Below are 27,373 nucleotides of genomic sequence, written 5' to 3' on the forward strand. Positions count from 1 at the left end.
CATCTACAAGTATGTCCAATACAGTAAGAATTACCACTTTCACCTGTTCTTAAAAAGGACTACCTTTTATGACTGAACATAAAGCCCAAAATGCACCWCATAATACACTGCTGCTGCCACTGATAGCTTTATACGGACTGGTGATAAGTGGGATGTTTAGGTCAACAGATCTGTYGGCAGGAAAAGCCTCCAAGCTAAGGATCACAGCACTCCTTTGGCTGCCAGGCAATATATCTGCTGAACTGCTCCCTAGCTGGCTAATACAATTTCTCAAGCCTTGACAATTACAGGTCACAAATACCATAACCTGCAATAAGTAGCCACCTCTGCCTTTCACTTCCTGTTATCCTAATTCCCCGAGGCTGAACGCCTCCCTCAACMKGCTCTACAGCTATTCCCCATGCTTYTGCATCTGGCTGCCTCACTGTTWCTGCACACTACTCTCAGTAACTGACACAGGCTGGTCAAGATCACSAAGACCAAGTCCAACCTTTGCCCAATCATCACCTTAGCACCAAGTGGCACGCTGGAACACAACACCTCCAGGGATGGCAACTCCACCACCTCCTGGGGAGTCCATTCCAACTTTTGATCCTTTCTGTTGAGATCCCTCCTAATGTCTAACCTGAASCTCCCCTGGCACAGCTGGARGCCATGTCYTCTTGTCCTATCACTTACTCCCCCACCTCTCTAGACCATTCTTTCAGGCACTTGYAGAGTGATGCTCACCCCTGAGCTTTTCTCCAGGCTGAACACCCCCAGCTCCCTCAGACACTGCACACTGAACTTGTGCTCCAGACCCTTYCCAGCTCTGTTGCTGTTCTCTGGACATGCTCCAGCACTTCAATGTCTTTCTTGAACTGAGGAGCTGAAAGCTGGACAYAGGATTTGAGGTGTGGCCTCACCAGTGCTGGCTACAGGGGAACAATCAGTGTCCTGGTCCTTCTGGCCACRCTATTGCTGATACAGGCCCGGCTGCCATTGGCCTTTTTGGCCACCTGGGCACACGCTRGCTCTTGTTCAGCTGCTGTTGACCAGMAMCMCCAGCTCCTTTTCTGCCAGGCAGCTTTCCAGYCACGCTGCCTCCAGCCTGTAGGGCTGCCTGGAGTTAGTGTGAACCAAGTGCAMGACTTGACAGTCCTCCTTATTGAACCTCAGCCCATCAATCCAGCCTGCCCAGATTCCCCTGCAGAGCCCTCCCACCCTCCAGCAGATCAACACTCCCACTCTACTTGGCCTCATCTRTRAGCTTGCTGAGGGTGCACTTAATTCCTCATTCAGATCACAGATTTAGATAAGRAACAGGGMTGGCCCCAATGCTGAGCCCTRGGGAACCTCTTGTGAATGGCCACCAGCTGGATGTGGCACCATTCACCTTCACCCTCTGGGCCCAGATACCCAGACTGTTTTTTAACTTGGTGAAGAGTGCGCAAGTCTACAGAACTGGCTGCCAGCTTTTCCAGAATGCCACAGGAGACAGTACCAAAGGTTTTGCTTAAGTCCAGAAAGACACTATCCACAGCCTTTCCCTCTTCCACTAAGTGGGTCACCAGGTCATAGGAGGAGGTCAGGTTGGTCAGGAAGGATCTGCCTTTCCTAACCCTATGCTGGTAGGGCCTGATCCCTTGGCTGTCCTCTACATGTGATGGCACTCAAGATACCTGCTCCATAACTGTCTCAGGCATCAAGGTCAGAATGACAGGCCTGTAAGTTCCCTGGATCTTACTTCCAGCCCTCCCTGCGGATGGGTGTCACATTGGCTAACCAGAGTTTGAAAGACACAACAGTTCTTTATCTTGAGATACTGCAACTTTGGTTTACAGAGGACAATTTTCTTAACATTTCCTAATTTGTCTGGATCACCGATACTGGTAAATTCATCAGAGTTGRAAGATTTCATTTCAGTGTTTCAGCTACTTGGCTTTCAATTTATTRAGCATTTTTAACTGCAATTTATGGATAAAACATCATGGAACAAAGGGATGGAGCAATAACCAGTTAGAAGTACTTTCTCTCAGCATTTCTCTTGGCATATTCTACCAAGCTTTTAAAATATCAAGCTTTTTGGATGTGTGCTGGTGTTTCTTTCAACTACTCATTAAGAGTTCCTGGCAACAACACTCAGAAATAGTTAATGCAATTACATTTCATACACATACCCTCTTAAAATCATGACAAACTCTTYGGTGGCATTCCCTGACAATTAGGATGAAATTTTGCTGCAAGGGTTTTGTGGTCCTATTTCGTTTGCTGCGGCAACATCGACACAGACTAGCTACTTGCCAGAAAGCAAAACAAAGTCAATAGTGTTTCTCTCCTTCAACCATCTCACCACAACTCCAGCAACTGACAAGGATGGCACAAGAGAAGGCTGCATTATTGACATGCTCAGCCATCCCATATAACCGCACACCAATTCTCAGGGTAGACGAGGCTCCAGAGAAGACAGGTGAGGCTGACTTTATATCCATACAGCAGGATCAAGTTTTGTTTAACTTATACTCCAAAGTGACACAAAATGCAGAATGAAAGACAAGACACCACGTATCAGTGGACTTAACTTTTATTGAGGGAGAAAAAGATTTACACGTAGCCATATGTTTTTCCATCCATACTTTCAAAACTCCAAAAGGATTGGAAACAAAACTTGCTCCATCATTATTTCAATACCAAAAGTTGGCAATTTTTTCTTTCATGAACAGCAAATTATATAACTAATTGCTATGTTCAATAAATATTTTTCCTCCTGCACCAATTAAGGGGAAATATTCAACCAAGTACAACAAAGACCCCAGGAATTTAACAGTTATAACTTCAATTATTATCCACTGTGTAGCAATCCAGAAACTTTTTTCTATAAAACACAGCCTTAATTTTGAGTGTACAAGGATCTACTTACCCAGTCAGTCAAATACCAAATTTTGCTCTAGCTCAAACAGTCTACTCTCAAAGCAACTACCTGACAAAAAAAAAAATTAAAAAAAAGTTCTCTGGTTCATGACTATCTAAGCAAATTTGTCATTACAGAAAAGGCTCAAAGTCATTACTTGTTTATCAAAGTAATAGGTAAACATTTTAACAGAAAGATTAACAAGTTACTTGGAAATGCAGGTYTATGTTAAAGTATCCGAGTGTGTATACTACATATGACATGCAAGCTTTAAAAATATCAATACTCTCTTCTGATTAGTCAGGAGTCCAACTGTTTTAAAAACGAAATAGGAATGACTTCCAAAATGTATCAGCACTTTGGGTTCTCTATTTCATTTTGCTCGAGATGYTTTACTACACAAAAACTACAACAATTACAATATTTAAGAGTATTACAATAAGAAGGGATGGAAAATAGGAATACTTCAACTGAAAATATGTATATTCTAAATGAACCAAAGACTTGTGAAAGAGCTGGAAGGAGGATGAGAAAGGGAAGATGGAAGGGAAAGCAGTAGGGATGCTAAAGATCTGAACTTTATATTTAAAAATCAAGTCCTCAATTGTAACTCATCTGATCTTCAGTAGCGCCCTGGAAAAAAACAAAAGATCACAGAATTACTAATYACAAAACTATAAATTAACTGTACATATGTTATTTCAGCTTAACTGTGCCCAGCGTTTTTTGCTTTCACATTCAGAATTTCCATTGATCAATTCATATAACAACGATGTTTATGTGAGCCAGATTTCATTTATTCACTTGTATTTACTCACTTGGACTATAGGAACGGGATCTTGATCGTGATCGGTATCGACTATAATAAGGCGATGGTGATCGTCTCCTTTAAAGGAAATTAAAAAAGAAACCAAACAACATCCATTATGAAAGAAGCCTTATTCACATCACTTCTACAGAACAGAACCACTTCCTTAGCACTGAAAGACTTGGCCTGCATGAATGATTTCTGCTTTATTTGGCTGTGGCTTACAATTATTTAACAAATGCTTTTATATTTCTCTATTTGATGTGTTTAGAACGGTAAGATATTCCCAGACAAAAAATTTAATAAACTCTCACTAGCCTTACAAACACATGAAGTGCTTTTCCAGATGCCTACAATTCTTGTTGAACAACATTCTCTGAACCAGATAACTTTCAAAACAGAGATGGTTATGAAATGTCAAGCATTAAAAATCCCATCTACAAATAATCCCTTTTTAAACAGCAGTGTGTATCAGCTGTCCCTAGTTCTATATACAGCACAGAAAAATGAGTTCCCTTTTTATCTGTCCATTTGATTCCTGGGGTACATGCTCTACACCTCCTTCACGTAGCAAAATTAACCCCTTGCCAAACTGAAAAACCAAATTATATAAATACTGAAGATTATGACTGCTTTAATCCCACAACACCTAAGCAAATGAGGCTCTACCACATAACAGGTACATATACAGAACATTGCTACAAAACTGAGTAACGTATTTTGTCACCTATTTTTTCAGTATTCCCAACAAATCCACTATTTGTACAGAAATAAAATAAAGATTAGGTACCTGTATCTGTAATCATATTCTTCATATCTGTCATATCCTCTGTCATACCCTCTATCGTAATATGAGTCTCGGCGACGACCSGCTCCACCACCACCACCTCCTCCACTGCTATTAGGGGTAGAAAAAAAAAAACAAAACAAAAACCCCTTCATATATCTATTCTTCATTTTGGTTTACATTATTAGATAAATAAATATAAATAATTTAAAATATTCTTGAAGTGGTCTTGTAGTAAATCAGACACTTAAAAACTATACACAAAACAAATCTACAAATAAAATATTTAAATAAAAATACCTTCAAAAACTCCCAGAAAAAAATGAGGGATTTGAGTTTAATTCCCATCAGTATCAAAGGCAAATGGGCACTGTAGTATTTGAGTAGGCTAAGGATGCATCAATTGATCATGCTGGGTATTATTTTGTAATAATATCTCCTGAAATATTTTTATAAATAAAGATAAAAGAAACTACAGTAGRATTTAACAGTACACGCAAATCACAGTAATTCATTCTTTATATTAGGAGTTCTGTGATAAAATACAAACTGSTTTAACTATAAATCATTTTACAAGTACCTCGAGTTCTATTTCTTCAACCAGATTCCAGCATTCAGTTTAAATCCATTGAACTTACTGTGTTGGCCTGCCCATGTATATGCCTGGGGTRGGTGTATGTGCTCTCTTGGTGATTGAGTAATCTACTCGAATCCTCCTGCCATCCAGCTCCATTCCATTTGCATGCTCCATCGCCTGCAGGAGAGACAAGGAACAGGGATGTGAAATCTGCATCCTACTGGTAACTGTRGAAGGCTATGTACAAACACATTATTTTCCAGCAGAAAAACAAGCTCTGAACTTGTCTTGTTTAGACTGGTTACTAGTGCCCCACTGTGGTGAATGGCTCATCTCTTGTCCCCGGGCCTGTCTGCTGGTGGTGTTACAGGASCGCACTGGGGTGTCGGACTAATGCGACTCTCAATCCCTTCTTAAGGGAGCACAGGCTAACCACTAACACAGTCACTCTCCCTAGACTTTATCCTCTAACCATCTAAAAGGTAAACTCAAAAGTGAAAACAGCTTTTTTTCTGAAAATTGCATCTTTCCTCCTGCCGTCTCTGACCCAGAGGGGACGGGCGGATTCAAAAGCTGCGCAAAACAGTGGCTTCCTGTAGGGTGCATATGGCCGGATTACTGCTCGTCGGCTGCCATTTCATGCTCTCCCAGCCTCCTGCCATCTCCCTTACAAGGACCTACTTCAGCAGAGCTTAGTAAAATGGCGGGTTCAGCCTACATGGATACCTAATTACAACCTTCCTCCCCACTCCCTCTCACAATAGCAGCTCGCTTAAGTGATACACACAAGGGTCTGTGCTCAGACGACCCTGCCTTCAGACCCGCCCGCAGCCCCTGCACGAACTCGCTGGGTGTTCCAGCCCCAGCTTGTCCACTCTGAGAATCAATACAATGGCCTTTCACAAACTCAAACCATCAAAATAAGTTTTTCAAAAGAGCACAGCGTAGTTTTGAGAATTATATTAATGCAACAGTAACTGAAAAAYCCAAACCCCAACAAACCCGGACAGYTAATTTTAACAGCTAATACTGGACTTGAAAGGATTTTTTAAAATTTGCTTTTCAAATTTTAATAGCTTTTATTGGCTGCTACAGGATCTCTGAAATACCAATACACACCACTTATTTTTCAAGACTAAGCAGAGCACTCAGTCCAAAAGACATTAKTTTTATTTTTCACGTGTTAAGAGACACTGTTACAATCTTGAGTTAAAGAACATAACCACTTTGCTCTTTATCTGCAAAAAAAAMCACCCAACCTCAAAACGTGAATGTGCCTCTAAGCAGAGCATTTATTTTCTTCCTTTTAAAAATAGTAATGCATCTATTCAAAAATCTAACTTTTTGAAACTCTAACAAGAGCCTCATTGAATTTACATGCAAGCCATAAAGGAGAAAAAGAAACTTGACATCCACATGATTTAACTGCTATGCCCAAACTGAAGTGACTGATGATCACTAACCTATTTAACGAGAGTGAGTTTGTACGTTAATAATSCTGTTTGTGTCCGTACTATACCGCCACCTAGTGATTTATGCTCTCGTACAAAACTAAATAAAGTTAGTCAACCGCAAGGCACAGCRAAGAGCATTTCAAATCTTTCAACATGCACTCAGGTATATTTTGCGACTAAAACATTCTTCTCAGCTTTAGTTTCCTAGCCTTAACACTTTTTTCACCCCCCAAGTCCTGTTCCACAAGGACGATCTAAATTAAAATAAATATGTGCATGCAATCTAGGAAAGTATGTGTGCACAACCCTAAAAATGAAGGCTGCAAGTAACTGGCTGAAAAACTAACTTCATCATGAAAAGTGTCTTTCTGGAAATCCAGCAAGTTAACTCGTAAGAAATGTTCTGTTTCATGGCATTTTTAAGTCTAGTCAACAACTTGCAGAATAATAAGCTTAGCTGACAAGAAGCCACCTCAAATCCAGAACATCTGGCATGTGTGTGTCTTATTTAGTTAAGCTAACAAACACCTCCTCAAGAGGAACAGTTCTTTGATAGAAGGAGCAGTACAGAGAGGAGCGACATACCAGCAAGAGAAATGAAGAGTTAATTTTGAGAGCTGACTGTTTTACAAACACCAGGAAATGTGCCGCATTTCAGTGGATAAAGACTAGTACATTGTTAACACCACCCTCGTCATAACATCTAATGTCCTACCCAACACTGTAACATTAACATTCTTATGGTTCAGTCRCTGTTAGCAGCAACTGCCAACTAAAAAAATTAAAATAAATAAAATCTTTAATAGATATACAAAAACAATAAAGCCTCTTACACTTCTGACTGCATCCCCAAAATGCAGAAAAGCCAAAAATGACAATAATTGTACRGATCACTCACATTGAGTAATTAGCAACTGGAAAGTCCTTCTAAGGATGTTCCCAGATTCCCTGCACTACTCTTAACAGKCACATCTCAGCTCTTTGAAGCAAAGCACTTAAGCTGACATTATTARGTAAGGACTACTGCAAGATGACCAAAAGCCCTCTTTGAAAACCTGCTTTCACATAACTGAATCAAGAGTATTTTGTATGAAGGCYGTAAAAATATGTTAGTGATCCTAATCACTGGCATTTTTGTGCTTTATTGAAAGGTAAATTTTCTTTTCAAAAGAAMATTTTGGGTTTTGCAGTCTTATTGTATGTCATATTCAAAACAAATTTCTATTTCATTTTTTTACTTTTTTTGGGTATGCATGACTGCTGWTAATATGTAAGTGTCAAAGAGAAAAAACGACACATTCTCTCTAACAATGCAGAAGGCATTCGAAATACTGTTTAAGATAATCAAATGAAACTTTCTAAAGAGAGAAATCAAGTAATATTGGGGTTTAAGACACACAGTGCCCTCTTAAGAGTCTTCAACTGTCAACAATCTATTTTTGCTACAACCTGGATTCTTTTCCAAATATATGAATGTTGTTAAAAGACTTGCATGGCTTTTGCAAGAGGACAGTAAGCAAGAAAACAGGATTCCTATAAACTTAATATTTGGAAAATTTTATGGAAAATTTGATTTTGTAGACTAGAATACACATCTATATGTCTGCAGTCAGAAAACAGAGAATTAAAATTCAGAATGGCACAGGTTCAATCTTGGMTCACATATTTAGTTTTACACTTTGAAGCCTCCAGCAGACTATCCATAACAAAATCTATTATCCATAAGGCATTAGTTTGACAAAATGAGCAGTTCACAAGCTACAGCATAATCTCCAGAAGCTCAAAACAGTCAGAAAAAAAAATGAACAAATACTTCAATTTCATTTGATATTTAATATCGTATGTGATGTTTTCTATGTGTATGAGCAGTTAGGTAGAGTCAAACAAGTTTGGAAACACAACTTTTAATTAAATGCGCAAACTTACACAGGTGTCAAGTATTAGCTAAACAATCAAGAACTCACTGAAAAAAATTAGAAGACTCATTCTTGGTAACTACTTCAATAACTTGACATCAGTACAACGTTAGCAACATACAGACTGAATACACCTAAATAATCAAACATGAACAGTTTATACTGTGACTTATTTTGAAAATGCGTTTTCACAATTTTAAAGTAACTATATAAGGTATTGTGTTTTTTTTTTTCCTGCTGTGGTTTTGGGGGTTCCTTGTTTGCGTTGTTTTATTGGAAATTCTTTCCAAAAAAATGGCACTGATAAAAACATCATCTCCACTTTATCAGAGGTACAGCAAGGGATGAATAACACAATGGATTAGATTCCCCTCTCCAGTGTACTGATCACTGGTTCAGTTCTGGATTTAGTCTGAGGGATAAATCTGGTTCAGTATGAGGTSAACTGAAAGAAAATTGTGGAAAAGGATCTGAAGGAATTAATAAAGAAAATAACAAACTCATCTTTTACACTTGCTGCAGTCYGCAAAGTTCAAGTTAAGTGTCCGTTTCACTTTTGAACAACAGTCTCTAGTCAGAGGTTTAAAAAAAATACAATATTGGCAATGATAACTTGTAAGCATACACAATTATGAGTTTAAGCGTTGATCAATGTATTCTCTTTAAAGCATATTTCAGAGTTTCAAAACCAAGAAATCAGGATTTTAGAGACCCAGAATGAAGAAGTGGGTATTTCTGCAAATACTAGCAATTTCATGGTAAGTCTCCAGAAGTCTGTTACTTGTAATTTCAAACATTTGAGGCCTTCTAGAGCTCTCTTCTGGTATATCAAAGATTGCTTTGATACCACAAACAATACCTAAACCATTTCTTCAACAAGCCATGGCAATTTTGTTACATAATGTTGGYTCTAAGCTAGTCTGCTTGCACCACATATTAAATGTTTTTCAAACTGAACTGATAAACCCCATTATTATTCTGGTCTTTGGCAACTGAATTAAATTGTTTGTGTTCATTGTTAAKGAACAGAACTTCAGAAAACAGTTCTGGAAAGACAGTCAAAACTCTGAAGAACATCTAACCAGCATTAGAAAATTCCATATTGCCAACAGCTGCTGTAGCTGACGCCTCTTAGATGAGTTCCTCCTACAGACAGTACATTCACAGTAGCCTCAGTTTAAACAACTAACACTTCACAGTCTGAGSTACTGAAAAGCTGGTTTAGCAGCATATGAAATCCCTGGTAACTATAGGAAGAACCATGTTCCTAGAACAGCCAGCACTTTCCACTCAGGATCTTCTCAACTTATTGTTAACCCYGACACAATCAATTCCCTCCATCAACTTTGTATTTTTCTCAAGCTAGCACACAGAAGTTTGTGATCCTCTTAAATACAAGAAGAAAAACCTTACATGATGGGCAGATGAATATCATCTATAATTTAGTGAAAATACTGCAAAACAACATTATAACACTGGCTCCATGCCAGCATTGCCAATACTGGAAACTATGTAAGAGATTGTGAGAAACAAGTCTTCAACAAATGTTTATGGATATGACCTTTGCATGTTGCACGTGTAGTTCTAAGGACTTGGAAAAGGGTGGCCAAGATAAGACACTGCACTATCCAAGGCAAAAAAGCAATACCAAATATTTTAAAAATCACAACTTTTTGAAGGAGAACAACTTCACAAAAACCGTCATCCACTACACCCATTCTAAAAACAGGTAGATAAAACCAGAARCTTTTCAAGCAGGCTTTGAACAGGTTTTACAGACAACAAGATTGGCACAGCAATCCCACAGGTCTCTAGACTACCGTCAGACATTCATCAGATGTTTCCTAGACACCCTTCAGTCCTTGACACTCACAGTCTGCTACCACACTTTGAACTAAAGACAGTGTCCATGAGCATCTTCAATATGGGTCAAAATCTAAGAATCYAGTCAAGTGTTATTCTGCAAACACTGTATCACTGCAATGAAAGACATCTGATGGAAAAGGAACCTTCTGCCTGATCAAAAAGTTTCATTTCAACCTCAGCAGAGTTTCAAACAGAATAGAACATATTCCATAAGTAATCTCTTGATTGGATATCTGCTTTGAAAATTTCTCAGTCCTGTTAAAGCRGAATGACTGAAGCTATTGTGATGCTCTGATAGCTACTCTACCTAACAGTTACTAAAAGCTAAACCTCGGTTCCTCTTTATAACCAAGATAATCATGAACAGCTAACAAGTGTCATAAGATGGAATTCTGAAATTTTAACAGTTTAAGTAAAAGAACCTTTAAAACGGCCCCTTTGGTGTTTTTAGGACAACTGTGAAGTACCACCTTTAAGAAATGCTATTTTACATCGTCTTTAGATTTCCAACACGTCAAGCTAGCTGACAACTCAAAATGTCTTCATCACCATATGGACACTGCACCACTTGGTTTCAGAATCATGACCCACAGCAACATTTTAACCAGTTCAAGTAATTGATCCAGTTTTTAAAAGTGGTAACCAGGGATGACAAAGATCCTGAGATATTTCAGCTGCAAGAGAATCTGTGCACAACTGACACTGATCAATCTTTTAAGTTAGGAAAGTTCAAACATAACTACTCACAATTMATTTAGTCAAATTTCAGTATTACCTGTATTTCAGAGAATGTCTGCTGAGAAGCTTCCCCCTGCTACCTCTCCTGAAGTGTGATAGTGAAGATTATGGAGAATCCTAATTTTTCTGTAGAGTTCTACTCTCATTTAATCCATCTATCTTCGAAAGAGCTGGAATTTAGCTCAACATCTCATCTCTTTATTGAGATGCTTAGGATGTCGAGGATTTGAGATTTGGTTATTATTTCTGGATAACTGGAGCTTTTAAATTATTATTAAGATGAAAGTTACTTACTCAGAACAAAAGTAATTTAAGCGTCATTGCTTTTATGGATATGAAACTTTTCAAACTATCTTCCAAACAGAGAACTGCTTCATTTCCTACAGGGCCTGTCACAGAATTTCACACCTACAGCTAACTATATATATCTATATTTATGCATCTCCCCTTTTTCTACACCAGCTGCCACTTACTGCCATCTTCAAATCTACCCTCAATGCCTATGAGGTAAGCAAAATAAACAAGCTTTTCTTCAGTCCTTCTATTCAAAGTATTTCAGTTATTTAAGTTCCAGGTGTTGGGAGAGTTTGTACCCTTTCTCCCTCTTCAGGCACTAACCCATTGGGGAAAAAATGGGTTTAATTACATTCCAAATTATTTCAATTCCTGCTTAAGGCTCTAATCTTTGCTTCTGTATTTCTGAATGCAAGTAACATCCCTTTTTCTTTTCCTTTGCATTCCAGTTTCACAGCATCTGCCAAAACAGCTTTATACTAAACAAACTACTTCATGCTATTTACACGGAACATTTTAAGAAATGCATGGCATCACGCATGACCATTGCCTATGGCAACCAGGGGAAAAAAAACTATTTCTGAAGACAGATGAAGCTGTGAAACAGATAAGACTGGTACAGGAATCTGTCAAGGAATACTGTGCAAGTATTTTGGATGTGTAATGTGTTCTAAAACTGTCACTTTTTCAAAATCCCAACAAACTTAGTGTGCAAAGAAATACAAGGCAAAAAGTCAGAGAGTAGGCCATTAAAGACAGATGGATATACAACTATCCACCCTATTAACCTCTCTCTCAATCTGTCCAGCTGCGAGCGTACAAAAATATAGCAGGGACACTAAAGGAAATTTTGTGTACTTTAACTCACCTCTATAATCTGCAACAAACACACAGGTACAACCACAAACTCTACTCYTCCCATAAGATACTCAGTTGGATCATACCAGAAATCAAAGACAAGAAGTATAGTTCAATCAAGTAATCCACAACACAGGGWTTTTAATTAAAACATCAAGTAGCAAGAATACTTTTTTTTTCAGCTCTTGATAAGTTCCAGAGCTGTCATCCTCCCTGCCTTCAATGCTAAGTGATCTATAAGGAGGAATCATATTTCGTATCTCCTTATAAACTTTTCAAATGCACACAGATTCATACAGGAAATCTGAAAAATTAGGCCAAACCTGTTAATCCAAGATGAARTCTGTGACTCAGTTTGTCCCAAAGAAAGAGACAATCCCACAACACAGGCTTGAAGAATTTTTGTTTAGAGGGTGTGTCTTTACTTTTAATAGTAACTTTATCCATAAATTTCAGTAAATGTGGTAAAGTTCATGGTATCATTACASGGTAAAGAAACTACTACCATTGTGGTGAATCATAATACAGGCTGCTATTCTTATTCTTTGATTCTTTCCTTACAGATGAATTATACTAATAACTGTGTCTAGCTATTAACAGCTATTTGTAAAGYTAGGAAAGTCATTGACCAAGACACAAATCAAGACAAATTCCACTATTTTTCATATGCATGATGATATGCTTAAGAGAAGAAAACGTAAAGGGAATCTCCAGAATTTTGATTCAGAAAACAACTTTAAAAAGTTAACTCCCAAAATGTTTCAAAGATACTAYAGACATAGAAGCCTCAAAGATTTATTTTCATTTTGAAGCAACAGACTAAAATGCTGAAAGTCCAATGTACATTGGTGATTCAATAGACASCTTATGCTCAAAATCTGCCCACACATACGAACACTGAATTAAAATGCTTCATTTGTTGAGAAGTGCCACGTTGCTCAAACAAAGTATTTTAAATTAATCTCACTGTGAGAATCTGCTGATGAATACACACACAAAAACTAGTTTGGCTTCTTTTTATGTCAATAAAGAAGATGATGAATAAAGACCACACCTGCAAAAAGTAGTAAAGCATGCATTTACCTCTTTAGAATCGTCAATTCTCTCAAAATAAACAAAAGCAAATCCTCTTGATCGTCCAGTCCGTTGATCATAAACCACATTGACACCAGTCAAAGGACCGTAACGGGAGAAGACTTCACGCAAATCTCTCTCAGTAGTGTACAAACTGAGACCAAACACTCCAAGACAGGTATTAGGATCTGGATTAGCCTGGTAACACAAATGTTTGATTAATTCAAATATTCCTGTATCAAAAATTATCAATCATAAAAAAATGTAATCTGAAGAAAACTAAACCCAGCTTAATAAAAAGTTTAACACTTTAACAGTTATCATTCTAATTGTACAATAGTTTCAAAAYACAATTACTTTCAATGGTTTTTATTTTAGAAAAAAGACCAAGACAAACTTCTCATGTTGGTGAAAAACTSAGTTGATAAAATTTAAGCATACTGATTTACAGAAAAGCTATAAAACAGGAACCCATGTCATTAGTATTTCATACTGAAATTACCAACAAGGGGCAGATACCACATACAAATCTGCGCTGAGAACTGGTCTGCCAGCCTGAACTCCCACCTTTGCACGGCCATCATGGGCACTAAAGAGTGCACACTGCCTCCAGCTGCCCACACTGTATGTGAGCACTTGAGCTCCTAAGCACAGTCAATTGAACTATAATTTAGCTTTTACTGAAACTTCCTCCCTTCAGCATTTCCGATCCAACTATACTGTAAGTCAATATTTACATTTGAAAGTTAATCTTTCCACTTGTAAATTGGATGAAAGTCACCTGCTTCTTTCATTTAGAGAGCAACACGTGTGGAAGGTCAGTTCTATGAAACTGTAAACCCAACACACRCATACTTCTTTAGAGTAAAACTCTTGACTCTCTTACATGATGAGTGATTACTTAAATTTCACTTCAACCAGATAAATATGTAGTACTACAAGGTGCAGTAGGTTCAAAATTTCTCTACATGCCAGAGAATTCATATCTAATGCCAAATCCTCTGTAAGAATTATTTTGATCAAAATCAACATGTTTTTCAGTTAAGCTTCTGGCACCTGTAATATTAAATGCAGCAATTTAAAACACCAGCAAAGCACAGAGATTTAATGTTTCTGCCAAAATAGCAACTAGRAGTTGACACAGCTGAAATTTGTATTTCAGCTTCAGATAAGTCATCTATGTACAGTAATATATGCCTCAGAGCCTGTCTTTCAGCCCGATTCAGAGTGAAAAGGTTTAGATCTTCTGTCATGTTCTTTTCAGTGCATTTGTTCGGGAACCTTTTGTRAAAATAAGACACCTGCAATACTCATATATTTGAAGTGCCTTTCTTTCCATTTGTCAAAGTTCAAACTTCTGTTTTAAGATATGAATCTTCTTCAATGTCTTACTATAGCTGAAGAGCACAACAAAACTGGCCRTTTGTAATTTAAGAGTTTTAATTATACACATCCAGATATGTATTCTTTATTCCATATTTCAATCTATCAGGTAATTCAATGGCACTTACAGCTATACTAATTTTATTACTGAAGTCTTGTAAGTATAATGGAATCTGTCTTTTAAATAATTGGGTAAATTCCATTTGTACCTACCGCCCTTTTTCCACACCCCTCTTAAACTTAAACCCTTTTCTGAGGCAAAAGAAGTACTGATAACAGTCTGCAGACTCTAAGTGCCAAGTGCATCACTGCTGGAAGGCCTAAACTGACTGTGGAGGACTAAAGGGCAGCTTTTATATTAGGTTTTTGTACTGCCTCCCATCAATCCAGTATGCAAGCTCTCTACAAGAATAGAAGTGACAAAATTGCTACCAATTTTCCTGGTGTCTTTAGGATCTAGTTATTAAGGGGATTTCCACTYGGTCTAAAAAAGCTACTATGAACAGTGCCTCATAATAGCTTAAGCCAGAGCATGTTAGCACTGCTAGAGTCTTGCATTTTCCACACTCTTCTCCCTCACATCAGTGTTACATGCTCCTGGTGATCTGTCTCACCAAGGTAGGCCTGCAAAAAAAAAACCAAAAACCTACGTGCTTTTTGACAGAATTAATAAAAAAATTTGGAAACTAAAACAGATCAGAAACGTACCACTGCCCTCAACAAGGACAAGACAGAGCTGCGTGCAATGACACTCATTTAGATCAGCCTGAAGTGATGTGAAACCAGAAGTTAAGGCACTGAAAACAGATTGGACAAGAAACTGCTGGAGTGGAGGGCTGTGAAGATTAGGGGACTGGAGCACCTCTCTTACAAAGGCAGGCTCAGAGAGCTGGGCCTATTTAGGCTGGAGAAGAGATGATGTCTCAAGGGCAGGCATCATGAAGATGGGACCAGACTCTTCAGTGCTGCTCAGCAACAAAAGGCACAATGGGCACAAACTGAAACATGRTAAGTTCCATCTAAACATGAAGAAAAACTTCTCKGAGGCTGACTGAACACTGGAACACACTGACCAGGGAGGTTGCAGAATCTCCTTCTGGAGAYGGTCAAAACACACCTGCACATGATCACGTTCAACCTGCTCTAGGTGAACCTGCTTTAGTTGGGGTTGGACTAGCTGATTTCCAAAGGTCCYCTTCAACCCAAACACTTCTGCCATTACAAGGGACACTGGGAGAAATCTCTCAGAATGACATCATTAGTATCTTAGATTTTGRTTGGTGTAGCTATATTTCCTCCTGCTCATAGACACTTCACATTTACATTTTAAGAGACTTACTGCTCCTCCTTTTCATAACCGTAATTTTTTCTAGTCTATTATAAAGATTTTATATATTATCTAATAAACAGGGCTTTACTTCAAGGTAAACCAAATCAAATAATCAGAAGCATAACATCACAAGCAACCTTCAACATATGCTCCATAAGCAAATAAACACTTGGGAATTTCCCTCTATGGATCCCCAAGTCAACCTTTTCAATATTGTCAGGTTGCCAGCATACACAGAGGTCCAATTTTTGTAAATGYCACATACACTTGTAACTGTGACAAAAAAAAAAGAATCAGGAGAGTTCAGTTTCTAGAACTGATGGAAGCAGATGTGACCATATCTGCACCTASTGACTTGCAACAGAATGTTTTTCAATTAATTTCTACAACCTCCCTGCCAGCTGCAGGCCCAGTAAATAAGTTCCCAGCTGCAAGGACAGAGATTGTTCCGCACATAACCCCCACTCCTACCCAATTCCCATATTCCCGAGTGACAACACAGCAGGTCAAACTCAGCCTGCAGCTAAGCTGGACTACACTGATACAAGCAACAATTGTTTTGTTGATACTCAGCATTTATGAACACGACATACTCTGCTGCCTGTATGCCTTCTCCTGTTGGACATTGGAGAGTGACTACGGCTCCTTCGACGACGGTATTCTGGTGTGTATGATCTGCTTCGAGAACGTCTCCTATGGGAATGAGAATGGGATCTGGAACGAGTGTAACGTCTGTGCGAATGTCTTCTGGACCTGGATCTTCGACAAAAAGAAAGCCTTTAGTTAGCTCATATGCATATAAAGTATTGAAMTGTAAATTGTACACTTTCTAGAGAAAAATATCCTTTTCTATGATCTCCACAATTAAAACAATTAAGCGTCTTCTACCTTGCACATCTGAAGATTGCATGGATCTCTAATAATCTGCTCGGTAGCACCATTTTTAACTGTTTGACAGAACTTCTTGCATATGCTGACGATTATATTCGTTCCAGTTTTCAGGAATTTCAAAACTTAAACTTTTATCAGGCTTGCCTGTTTATCTAACTAACAATTGCACAGTGACACAGAAACTATATACRCTACACTGTAAAGTGCTGTTTTGACTGAAAAACTGAAAAATCTGGCAACACTGCAGTGCAGCAGTATCTACAAATTTGTCAAGGCATAAAAATTATTCCACACAAAAAAAAAAAATCCCAAAACCYAAACACTTGCTTAACCCCTCAAGCATTTCTTTGCACACATCTTGCCGATGATCAACCCAGTTTATAACAGGTACATAATCATCTGGCTAAACACTGCAAGAAGAGAACCTGTAACATTAGCTGAACTTTGGTAATTCGGAGTACAGTTGTTCTGGTATAAAGTGTATAAATAGAAAAGATGCATTACTGATCTCTCCCAAGAACTAGAAAGGAAACTAAGACTATTCCACCATTGCTACAAATGCATTTTTCTGGTTTCTCTCTTGGTTGATTAAAGAAAGATTCAGCAGCTGCCCCCATTTTCATCAGTATGATGGTAAAAAKGAATAGAAAAGATAGGTAGTATAAACCAGGTAATATTTTTGGCATATTTAGAGGAAAAAAMCAAGATATTCTTCTTCTGTTCTGTGCAAGCTCTGTCAGAACTGAGAGCTATAAAGCTCTCTACCCCAAGTACAGATATGTGGCGGTAAAAGGACAGAGAAGGACATGTGTAGCACTGAAAAATGAAGATACATCTTAAAAGTCTCATAAATCATGAACTATCCACACCCAATTTAAGATGCAGTTTTTGATTATGTTTTTAAAGCCTCCCGTGAAAGAATATCAGGAACATTCCCAAGCAGTGTTTTCCAGCATTTCCAACAGTTAGATGAGAAGAGAACCTCTCTAACCCTGACTACCTTTGCAGCAGGTCTCATTTGACATTTTTTTTTCCCCCTGAAGGAGAGGTCCACCCAAGAATTCCCCAATGAACAATTCTGGAAAAGGAACCAGAAGCTTCACAGAACTGAAATGCAATCCCTTCTCTCTCTTCTGGAAGAGARAAACCTACATATTTCAGTTGTGATTTCTATGTTACTTCTGCCATTTATAGTACTTTCTCTATTTGTACCAATGAAATCATTCCCCAACTTTGTCCATCTATAGGAGCAAACATGTAAAATATATCCCTGTTAATACATCCCAGAAAGTTTAAAATTTTTACAACAGAGGAAAAGAAACCTCATCAATCAACCAAAACAAGAGTTGACATGAGTAACTTTGTGAACATACCTTGATTTTGATCTTGACCTAGAGTGCGATTCAGAATGTTTGGAAGCCCTCGATGGACTGCGAGATCCTGACCTGCTCTCTGATTTTACACGAGCAGGACTCCCAGCTGGAGATTTTGACTGGGAGCGAGACTCCTAACAAAAAAGACAGTATTAAAAATGGTATTGGTTGTGTAAATGCCTAACTCCTAACATTTAAAGTACAGTAATTCTATTATATTGATTGCTCCTGAAAAACAAATGGTTAGGCAACACCCTCCAAAAAAATTTCGTTCTGCTAACCCACTGTTAATATTGTATGCTTGCCTCAAATAGGTCCCTGCTTGAACCAGATCACCAATTCTCTATTAACTAAGTAATCATGCAAATTCATCTACAACTTGATCATACAGACACTGGAACATAAACCATACATTTACTTAACCTAGGACCCATTCATTCTTCCAGATTCTTTTAATTCTACTTCACTCTTGCTTTCTACTTTTCTTCATTCTTCATTGAGTTTTTCATTTTTCATACTTCGTGTATTCTTCCCCAATTCAAACAATTCATTATAGCCTTAAAAAAATATTCAAGTGCTTCTATCTGACCAATCTTCTGTTCAATTTTTTCCCCCATTCAATTTTAATTTTCTGATCTTTAATACTTTTCATTAGCCTTCTTTTATCTTGATTTATCTTCCACATTCTTGGAAAAAACTCTTCAATTTCTTCACGAACATTAACCTTAATGGAAAAAGAACATTTAGTATATTTAAGCACGTGGGGATTATAAAACTCTGCTGGAGTTCAGATGTTATCTACCAAATTGAAAAGCCAGCAGGTAAAGTGCAAGAAACTATTTTATAAAACAACTTTTTTTTTTAAATATCTTTAAAACTGTATAAGTGTCTATATTCTAACAATCAGCTTACTGAGTTCTCAGTGTTTTACTGTATTTGCAAAGCTACCCTCCTCCCCTCTGAGATTTTTTTGGTAAGATACATTAGATACACTAAAAACTAATTAGCACAATCATATTGAAATACTGATATCAGTGATTCCCCCCCTAAAATAATAACTATGTGCTTCTCAGTATTGAATACCCCAAATTTTACTCCTATAGATTACTAAAACAATCTCAATTCAACAGAATAGCCAAAGATTTCCAGTCAAAACCTATCTATGCACATACTTACTCACGTAATACATGCACATAGGTATAAGCAACATGAATTATTATTCTTCCTACTTWTTCTTCCTCATTGTTATCCTGTTTTCCTTATATAATCCATATAAACTAAGAAGTATAATAATATAGTTAAAGCAATCCAATAAAAGTAAAAACAGGAGTATTTTTTTCTTGCATGGTAAGGCACACAAGAGAAAAACTAGGAAAACAAGCAAACAAAGAGCAGGTTAGGATTACCTCACATTTTATAGTGTACAGCATTTCTAAGTAGCTTATCTAAAAAACCTCTACAAGATAGTATGCTATATATATCTGTAACTTCACAAAATACTTAAATGAAAAAATGCATAGCAAGTTCCCCTCCCAAAGGTGTTACATTTCAAGTTTATTTTCACTATTTCACCTCCAGACTTCTCTCATAATTTTTTCTCATTTTATTTCTCACCCTACCTATGTTCAGMTCTGCACTTTCTTTTGCAGTCAAAATTCTTCACTACTTTGGGCTAGTTCTTTTCAAAGCATGCTGTCCGCATATTTCAACAAATTCRTGAAAAATGGAACCTGATAGACTCCTTACTAAAAACTATTACAGCCACACTAYCATCCCCTTTTACCCCAATCAAAAGGACAAAGGACACACGGAAGAATGTCACCTTTTAGGATGACAGGCCTGCCAAACTTTAACAGTGAAGTCCAAATTCAAGGCTTGGCTGTGACAGGTTGACCATACAATCAGGTCTRCATAACAGATTACCCATATGAAGGTGGCTATGTGCTGAGCTAACTACAAGACTTCACAAAAATAAATTATGTGCTTTGACTTGGTGTTGTGACATTTGAGATGCACTATTCACGATAAAAAAAAAAAAATCTTAGAACCCGTAACATGATTTTTTTTTATCACCTTGCCTCCATTTTTGTATTYCTCTATGTTTGATAGCCTCCTAAATTCTTCCCTTTATAACTCATCCCTTGCAACAATTGCCAGCTTCTCTGGGAACTACTTGTACTTCTCTCCCTAGTAAAAATGATCAGCAATACAGAAACACATTCAAAGTGATGTTAGATTTAGAAAACACCTTTCAGTAAAAAGACAGAGGATTCACCCTCCTCAGATATTCCTTCRTAAGGATACTCCATTGTCCATATTTTTTACCTCTGAAAGATCAACTCTTGAACAAGAACTCTGGAAATTTGAACAAARGCAACCCCCCACCCCTGATCCTGCRCAATCTATAAGAGTGGGGAGGTATCAAAATACCATGGATCCAATTGCTCCTGYACAATGTAGAAGTCAGCTTAGTGTCCTTAGCTATTCAACTGAAGAATCTTATGATACCACCTACATAGTCTTTAATAATATCAGCTATGACAGCAAATCTGTATTAAGGTGCCAAAAGAAAATATTACATAATTTCATATAGTCAAGTCCTTTTGGAACAATCTGTTTAAGACCTTTAGGGGTTGTATTCACAAATATACAACTTGAAAACTGGAGTGACAGAGGGGACAGTATAAATTCTCAGAGATTTTAAATGTCCTCAACCCAAGTAACTGTACATGTAAAATGCAGCTGAAGAGGAATTACCTGATAGCAGCTGCACACTGTCATTGGCAACCAATTACATTTCATCTTCTGATACAACACCTAGTTATACCTCCTACAATGCTTCAAAAGGAGAACAATAGAATCACAATAACCTGCAAAAGTGTATGGACTTAAACACRATGCTGAGAAAGTACCTACTAAGATTTTTACCAGCAAGTCTACAGGCAGAGATTAAGAAATTCAGAGCTTCAAATCACAAAGGGAGATTCTAAAGAATTTTTCTCTTCTTCTTACTCTAATRAAACAATGAGTAAGCTATATATTAGTCTATTCCACAGGCCAACCCAACTGTTCTTCACAAACTATTTATACCCATTCTGCAATATGTATAACAAAAGTATTCAACATCCTTAGTACATTATCTTTAGTATGAGAAAAAAAACACCTCTATTACCCCAAAGCACTAAAATTTCTCGATTTTGTATCAGTCTTTAAGCAACCCACACACTTTGATCTTAGTTCAGTTCTTGCCACAGAAACGAAATACTGCATAGAGAGAAAAGACTAAAATTGCACTTTGGATCCTCAGCACTTKCTTATCTTTCTGTTCTAAAGATCTTCAGTCATTTAAGGGCCACAGATGAGACCCAGTTTAAACTCTGCTTCTCATCACACCACCTTCCTACAAAACAGTACCTATCTTAATGCCTCGGGCTTTATCATGCAGCTGTCCAGTCACTACCTTCACCCTTACAAACTTGTAGGCAGGCAACTTACTATCCCCATGCCAAACTATCAAGATTTCCTGTCACAAGAGCCTGCAGAAAAAGAAAAGAACTTTGTAATATTTTTAAAATCACACTTTCCTTTCAAAAGAAATCCTGCATCTGCCAGTAACACATTCCCAGGAAAAATCTTTCCCCAAAACAACAAAAAAACCYCACACCCCCCAAAAAAWTACACSCTTGCCCCACCCCCAATAATTACAAAAAACCCAATTCAATTGTAACTGTGATTCYTCAGAGTAAGATGTAGTGCCTCCACAAATACATACCAGGAAATGCAACTAATGATTCACCAAGAATTAGAACTTGGAGCCAAAATTGTAGACAAACACAAAATGTAAGGTTTTCAGCTTCGGTTACTGATTCTTTGGATAAGATGCACAGCTAGAAGCACTAAGCAGTATTTTCGCTTCTTACCCTCTTTCTTCCCAGGAAGAATAACAAAACAAAGTGATATGGAAAGGATCTCTCCCTGCCCCCCGCCCCCCATGATCATATRAACCCAGTCACTGAACAACTATCCACAACTTTAGACGCTCCATACCTTTAGAGCAAGATATCAGTGAGGCCATATATTTCACTCATACTGGTAAAACTGTTTAACTGATCCAAGTTCTATCTATCACTTACATTCCTTACCTTTCAAAATAAATCCCACTTTCCAATATAATTACTATTTTAAAAGCATTTAAAAGACTTCTATGCAACAATCTTAAAGCAGTATTCTTTCAATTTTCCACTCACCTAGAAAAAGTATGATAAAGAACATTGGGAGGGGGACCACAACAAAACAAAACAAACAACTAACCAACCAACCAAGCCCTGCCAAACAACCCACCACTGTTCTTTCACACTACTCTTCTGCCGTGAACTTGTCATGCCTTACCTCAACTCCCACCTTACAACTTCAGAGTATGACTGAAAGACTATCAAAATTTAAAGTGAGATGCTAAGCAGAAAGAATGAAGTTTAAATTAAGCTTTCTATAGCAAAGCATGGGAAATGGAAAAATAAAAAAATCATTAAATCACACAAATTTAATGTGAAATTTATTTGACCTGGGATCAAAAAAAAGGACAGGACAAGGACTCCAGAAATACCATTTCCAAAAATCCTGTTAMAAACTCCTACCCAAATTTAAAAAATAAAGTCAAACTCTATTAAAAAGGGACAGAAAAACCTAAGCAGTCAAAAAAGAAACACGAATTTAGCAGCAGCCTACATTCACTGGATAAAACTGTGAAGTTAGTAACATCTCACTTATGAGGACACGATTACATTTTGACAGGAATCTACCAACCACCCTGAAAGTCACAAGAGAAGTTAAATTTTTCTTTGATATTATTAACTGTCACTAAAAATAAAATGGATCCCTTAATTAGCTACTCTTCTATAAATATTACACTAATASACATAATAGGCCTCTGTATAAAAACCATCTCGTAAGTTTTTACCTTGAAGGATATTTAACAATTATGGATATGGCTATTTTAAAAGTTACTAACATAAACAAACTTTATGCATTTCTCAATGATCTCACTTACAAAAAGAAAGAAAAAAAAAAGAGGTTTCAGCAATGAATTTTTTTGAAATTACAAGTTAATCTCACTGAGGCTTGAAAATGTACCTCTTCAGGGAGGGCAGTCCCTCCTTTACCACATATGGAACAGTAAAGAGAATTTGTGTTCAGAAGGAGCAATCTTCCCAGCTGACAAGGTCCAGAAGAATCTTTATTAAGTTTGATTAAAATAACGAAAACAAAAAAAAATAAATCAGACTTTGAACCTTTCCTGCACTGGTCATTAGATACTGCAGGGTGATCACAGCACTCTCCAARGGGATGCAGAGCCCCTGACCATTAGCAGACCACTGTGCCTGCGTTTAAAAAAGTATGGGAAGAAACGTGCCTTCCTTTCCACAGAGGTGGCAGACAGCCACTACAGGAGAGATGGAATACAATACCTAAATAAGCCCGACCTCCCACACCATTGGGATTTTTTCTGCCAAACAGATCATCTCGAAGCTGATGAGTTAGGTAGTTCCATACATATTCAAGTATTTTGCATCCAAACTTYATGAAGCAAATATACGGTACTTTCACACCTAACTAACCCAAAATCCACTTGTATACCTACAAAATATGCTTCCTTCAACAAGATGGCTCACACGCAAAATCATACATTTCTTGGAAGTGGTTTATTAGACTATACTAATCTCACTGTATGATTCTGAACAGAGCAGGAGGAGACATCTCATTACATTGAAGACGATCAATATAGAGCTGTAAAATGGAATTGACCTGTTGTTCTGAYAAAAGGTTTTATCTATTTAGACAAACAGCACATTAATACTGGTAGAAAGCTACTAAACTTTTAAGATTGCAGACATCAAATGTTACCAGAAGCTCAAAAAACGAACTGATCAAAGTTTCAAGAGGAGCTACTGAAGTGAAGGTTTGTTCAGACTCCCTCTAGTTTGTTGCTCTGGGAAACATCTRAAGTTGCCCCACCAAATAAACAATAGCCTATTAAAAACAAAAAATATGAAAGGAAGTAAGAGTTGCCTGTCATCTCACAGAAATAAAAAKTAAAAATGTCTCATTTGTCTAATCTGCTCACAAAACGTATTCAATAGTGAAAAATACTTTGATGTTTCCAAAACCAAATCACAACTTAAAATCTCATTTTCTTCCTAATGTCCATAAACTTAGCTCTAGCACATCTTCTGTCAATTTCTTTCCCTTAAATCACCAAGCTTGAGGGGGCTTTCTTCTGTTCAACTGGCCTCGTTCTTAATAGAGAACTTGCTTAAGTTAAAACAAAATCACACAAAAACAGAGCAGACATTGATTAGTCTGAGCATATTTGATTAACATTTGCTTTAAAAAAAGTCAATAAAGGAGTGAGTTCAAAAAGGAAAAGCTTTACAGTGATTTTATCCAGCTCTGGAAATGGAAATTTTTAAATAGTGCAAACTAAGCAATTTAAATGGAAAGTTATTTTAATAATTATTCTCAATTGCCTGTTCAGGTTAGTTAATATGATTCAAAAATCATAAATTAGAGGCAAAGCACATATGTGGACAGTATCTTTCTGGTGATAAAAATAGTGATAAAAAAATTCTGATCATACTCAACTTTCACTRAAGTTTCTTTTGGGACAAGAGTACCTAGACAGATAAAATATAAAAGACCCTAAACTAAACTTGTAACTCCCTTACCTTCTTTAAAAGCACATTGGATTAGTTAATACTTAAACTGACAGTGGGTGGAAGAATTTAAAGGGTACTCAGAATTCTTATTTGTGCCAATTTCCAGGAAAACAGGTTCTTTACAAACTTTCTTTCAGTTTCTTCAGCTCTTTCTCCCAGTGAAAACTTTTGCTTTATTCAGTGCCACGTTCCTATATGTAGCAAACTGAAGAATCAGGACGTTCAGTACATGAGAGTCCTATCCAATTGGGAACAGCAGACTAAACACTACAGCCTCAAAGTTACATCTGTTTAATTTTATGCCTGTGAGTACTTTCAATGAAAATGAAATACAAAACATTGGTCTGARATATAATTTCTTATTTCAAGTATTTTAGTACCGTCAAAATAAAGCAGTATTACTGAAAAAGACAAAATTAAAAAAAAATGGCTTACAGATGTTCTTCAGCAAAACCACAAGACCTCCGAGAAATCAATCAAATACCTGCCATTATGCTCAGATATGCCATAATGAGAAATTTCGATGTAGGGAACAAAAACAAAGTAAGTTTTCCAAATGAAGACTCAACACAGCAGTTCTTTCCAACCGGTAAATCTTCCGTCACAAAAAAAAACCAACCCAAAAAGAACTTCAACTGATAAGCAGAAGTCACAGAAACTGCTACTGCAGGACTTTTCAGGCTTCATGTACTCTCCAAACATTCTACATTTGGCAGGAGGCARTGTGCAGAAATAATGAAAGTATAGAACTGTAACAGCTTGTGTAACATGAACAACAGTTCCAGCAAGGAACCYAATACTAATGTCCTGACAATTAACCTAACATTGTTTTTTCCTMACAATAACCTACAGTGAGACTACAGACAGAAAAATAATCTTTAAAAATACAAATCTCGACTATAAAATGAGATATTGACAGAAAAGTAAAAAAAAAGAAGAAAAAATGAACCAAGCATACTCATTGCTCAAGTTTCTGAAACTTAGTTACCGTTTCCCCTTCAGAGATCTGTTTATTCCCTCAAATACTGCTTAGTTACACAGCCACCTTTTGTCCAAGCAATCAACACAAGAATAGGTTTTGTTTACCTCCCGCGAGGAAGCAGCAGCAGTTACTGCATAGCTAGGTAAAGAACTAGCAATATGGATTTTTTTTTAACACCACAAAAATGGCAACAATGCTTGAGTAAAAATAATTAGGGGAAGGTAACACCGCTCTTCCGAAATTTTATTTCGTTTCTCCAGACAGTAACTATACATGTAACTGCAAAGCTGCTGTCACTGGTTCATGAGAGTCACCATGAGGATGCTCAGGTGTTCCTCTAAAGAATCTCTTACAAGAATAAACAAAAAACCCCAAACCTCTGCAAAAAAAAAAAAAAAAAAAAAGTAAATTGGGATGTAGGAGCACATATTTCGTTCCTGTTTCAAGCAGGTTCTAACTGCTGCTTGTCTTGATCATCAGTAAGGAAAAAAAAAAACCAAAACAAAACCACAAAAGCGCTGAAAATGGAAGGGACCTGTCACACGTGTACATGAAAAGCCGCAGCCATCAGAGGGAAGACACAGGCCTAACGAGGATACAAAGCCACAGCAGCTCGAAGCCTTCTGCTGCACGATCGATGAGTTTCAATGGTTTAATAACGCCGGCCGGATCTCCCCGGTGGTCGGAGGCGGTCCGGCCCGAGGCAGCTCCTGCAGCCAGGAGAGACCGCGCACCTCGCACAAAAGGACGCGGGGTCCCTCCTGTCTCRGGCAGGAGGAGGCCTCGGCGGCCCGGCCGGGGGAGTGGGTACGGGTAGGACAGCGATCCCCGGGCCCGGCGGGCAACAAGGCGGTTCGTRACCGAGGGAAGCAAACAGAGCAGCAAGGAGGAACCCCGGGGGCTACAGCAGCGCCGTTTGCATAGGATCAGCCGGCGCTGGCTGGGCGGGGGCCGACCCACAGCACTGGGACCCCGCACCCCGCCGGGGCGATGCGAGCAGGACGCGTGTGAGAGAGAGACGCGGGGAGCGGACAGGGACGCGGGCCGTCACCCACGGCCCAGGAGAGCCTCGGGCGCCTCAAGGAGCCATTTTAGAGCCAAGCCGGGCTGCCCCCACTCCCGCTAGACCTGAGGACGCCGAAAGCCGCCACCAACCGCCCCCGGGTCCGATGCCCCCCTCAACAGGGCCCGCGCAGGGGAGGCCACTCACCCTCCCCTCGAAGTTATTCTCCTCCACGTCGCTCATGTCGGCAGAGTCCTGGCCACGGGGCTGGGGCGAACGGGGGACGCTAGTCCCGAYTGGCAGCAGCAACACCCACGGCCGCTGTTACCGCCGCCGTTACCGCTATTGCCGCTATTACCGACACCACCGCCACCTCCCGCCCGCGCCTCCCGCACCGCCGCAAAATGGCGCCGCCGCGGCCGCTCCGTCTGCGCCC

General features: G+C 38.3%; 1 protein-coding gene across 2 annotated transcripts; it reads right to left on the reverse strand.

Moving 5' to 3' along the window:
* Positions 1-2,547: 2,547 nt before the first annotated feature.
* Positions 2,548-27,373, reverse strand: TRA2A (transformer 2 alpha homolog). Of its 2 annotated transcripts, none has more exons than XM_057365449.1 (8): positions 27,145-27,373; positions 18,240-18,373; positions 16,569-16,734; positions 13,272-13,460; positions 5,124-5,239; positions 4,489-4,593; positions 3,709-3,776; positions 2,548-3,523 (listed from the first exon to the last, which is right to left on the reverse strand). In XM_057365449.1, exons 1-8 carry the CDS (start codon positions 27,178-27,180, stop codon positions 3,513-3,515), a joined length of 825 nt encoding a protein of 274 aa, XP_057221432.1. In that variant the 5' UTR covers positions 27,181-27,373; the 3' UTR covers positions 2,548-3,512. The 2 variants fall into 2 exon arrangements, with proteins under 2 accessions (XP_057221432.1, XP_057221431.1); XM_057365448.1 differs by having other exon boundaries at positions 4,489-4,596.

Source organism: Malurus melanocephalus, unplaced genomic scaffold, assembly GCF_030028575.1.
Source record: "Malurus melanocephalus ecotype Western Australia unplaced genomic scaffold, MMel_1.1 scaffold_53, whole genome shotgun sequence".
In the NCBI taxonomy this organism is placed as follows: domain Eukaryota; kingdom Metazoa; phylum Chordata; class Aves; order Passeriformes; family Maluridae; genus Malurus; species Malurus melanocephalus.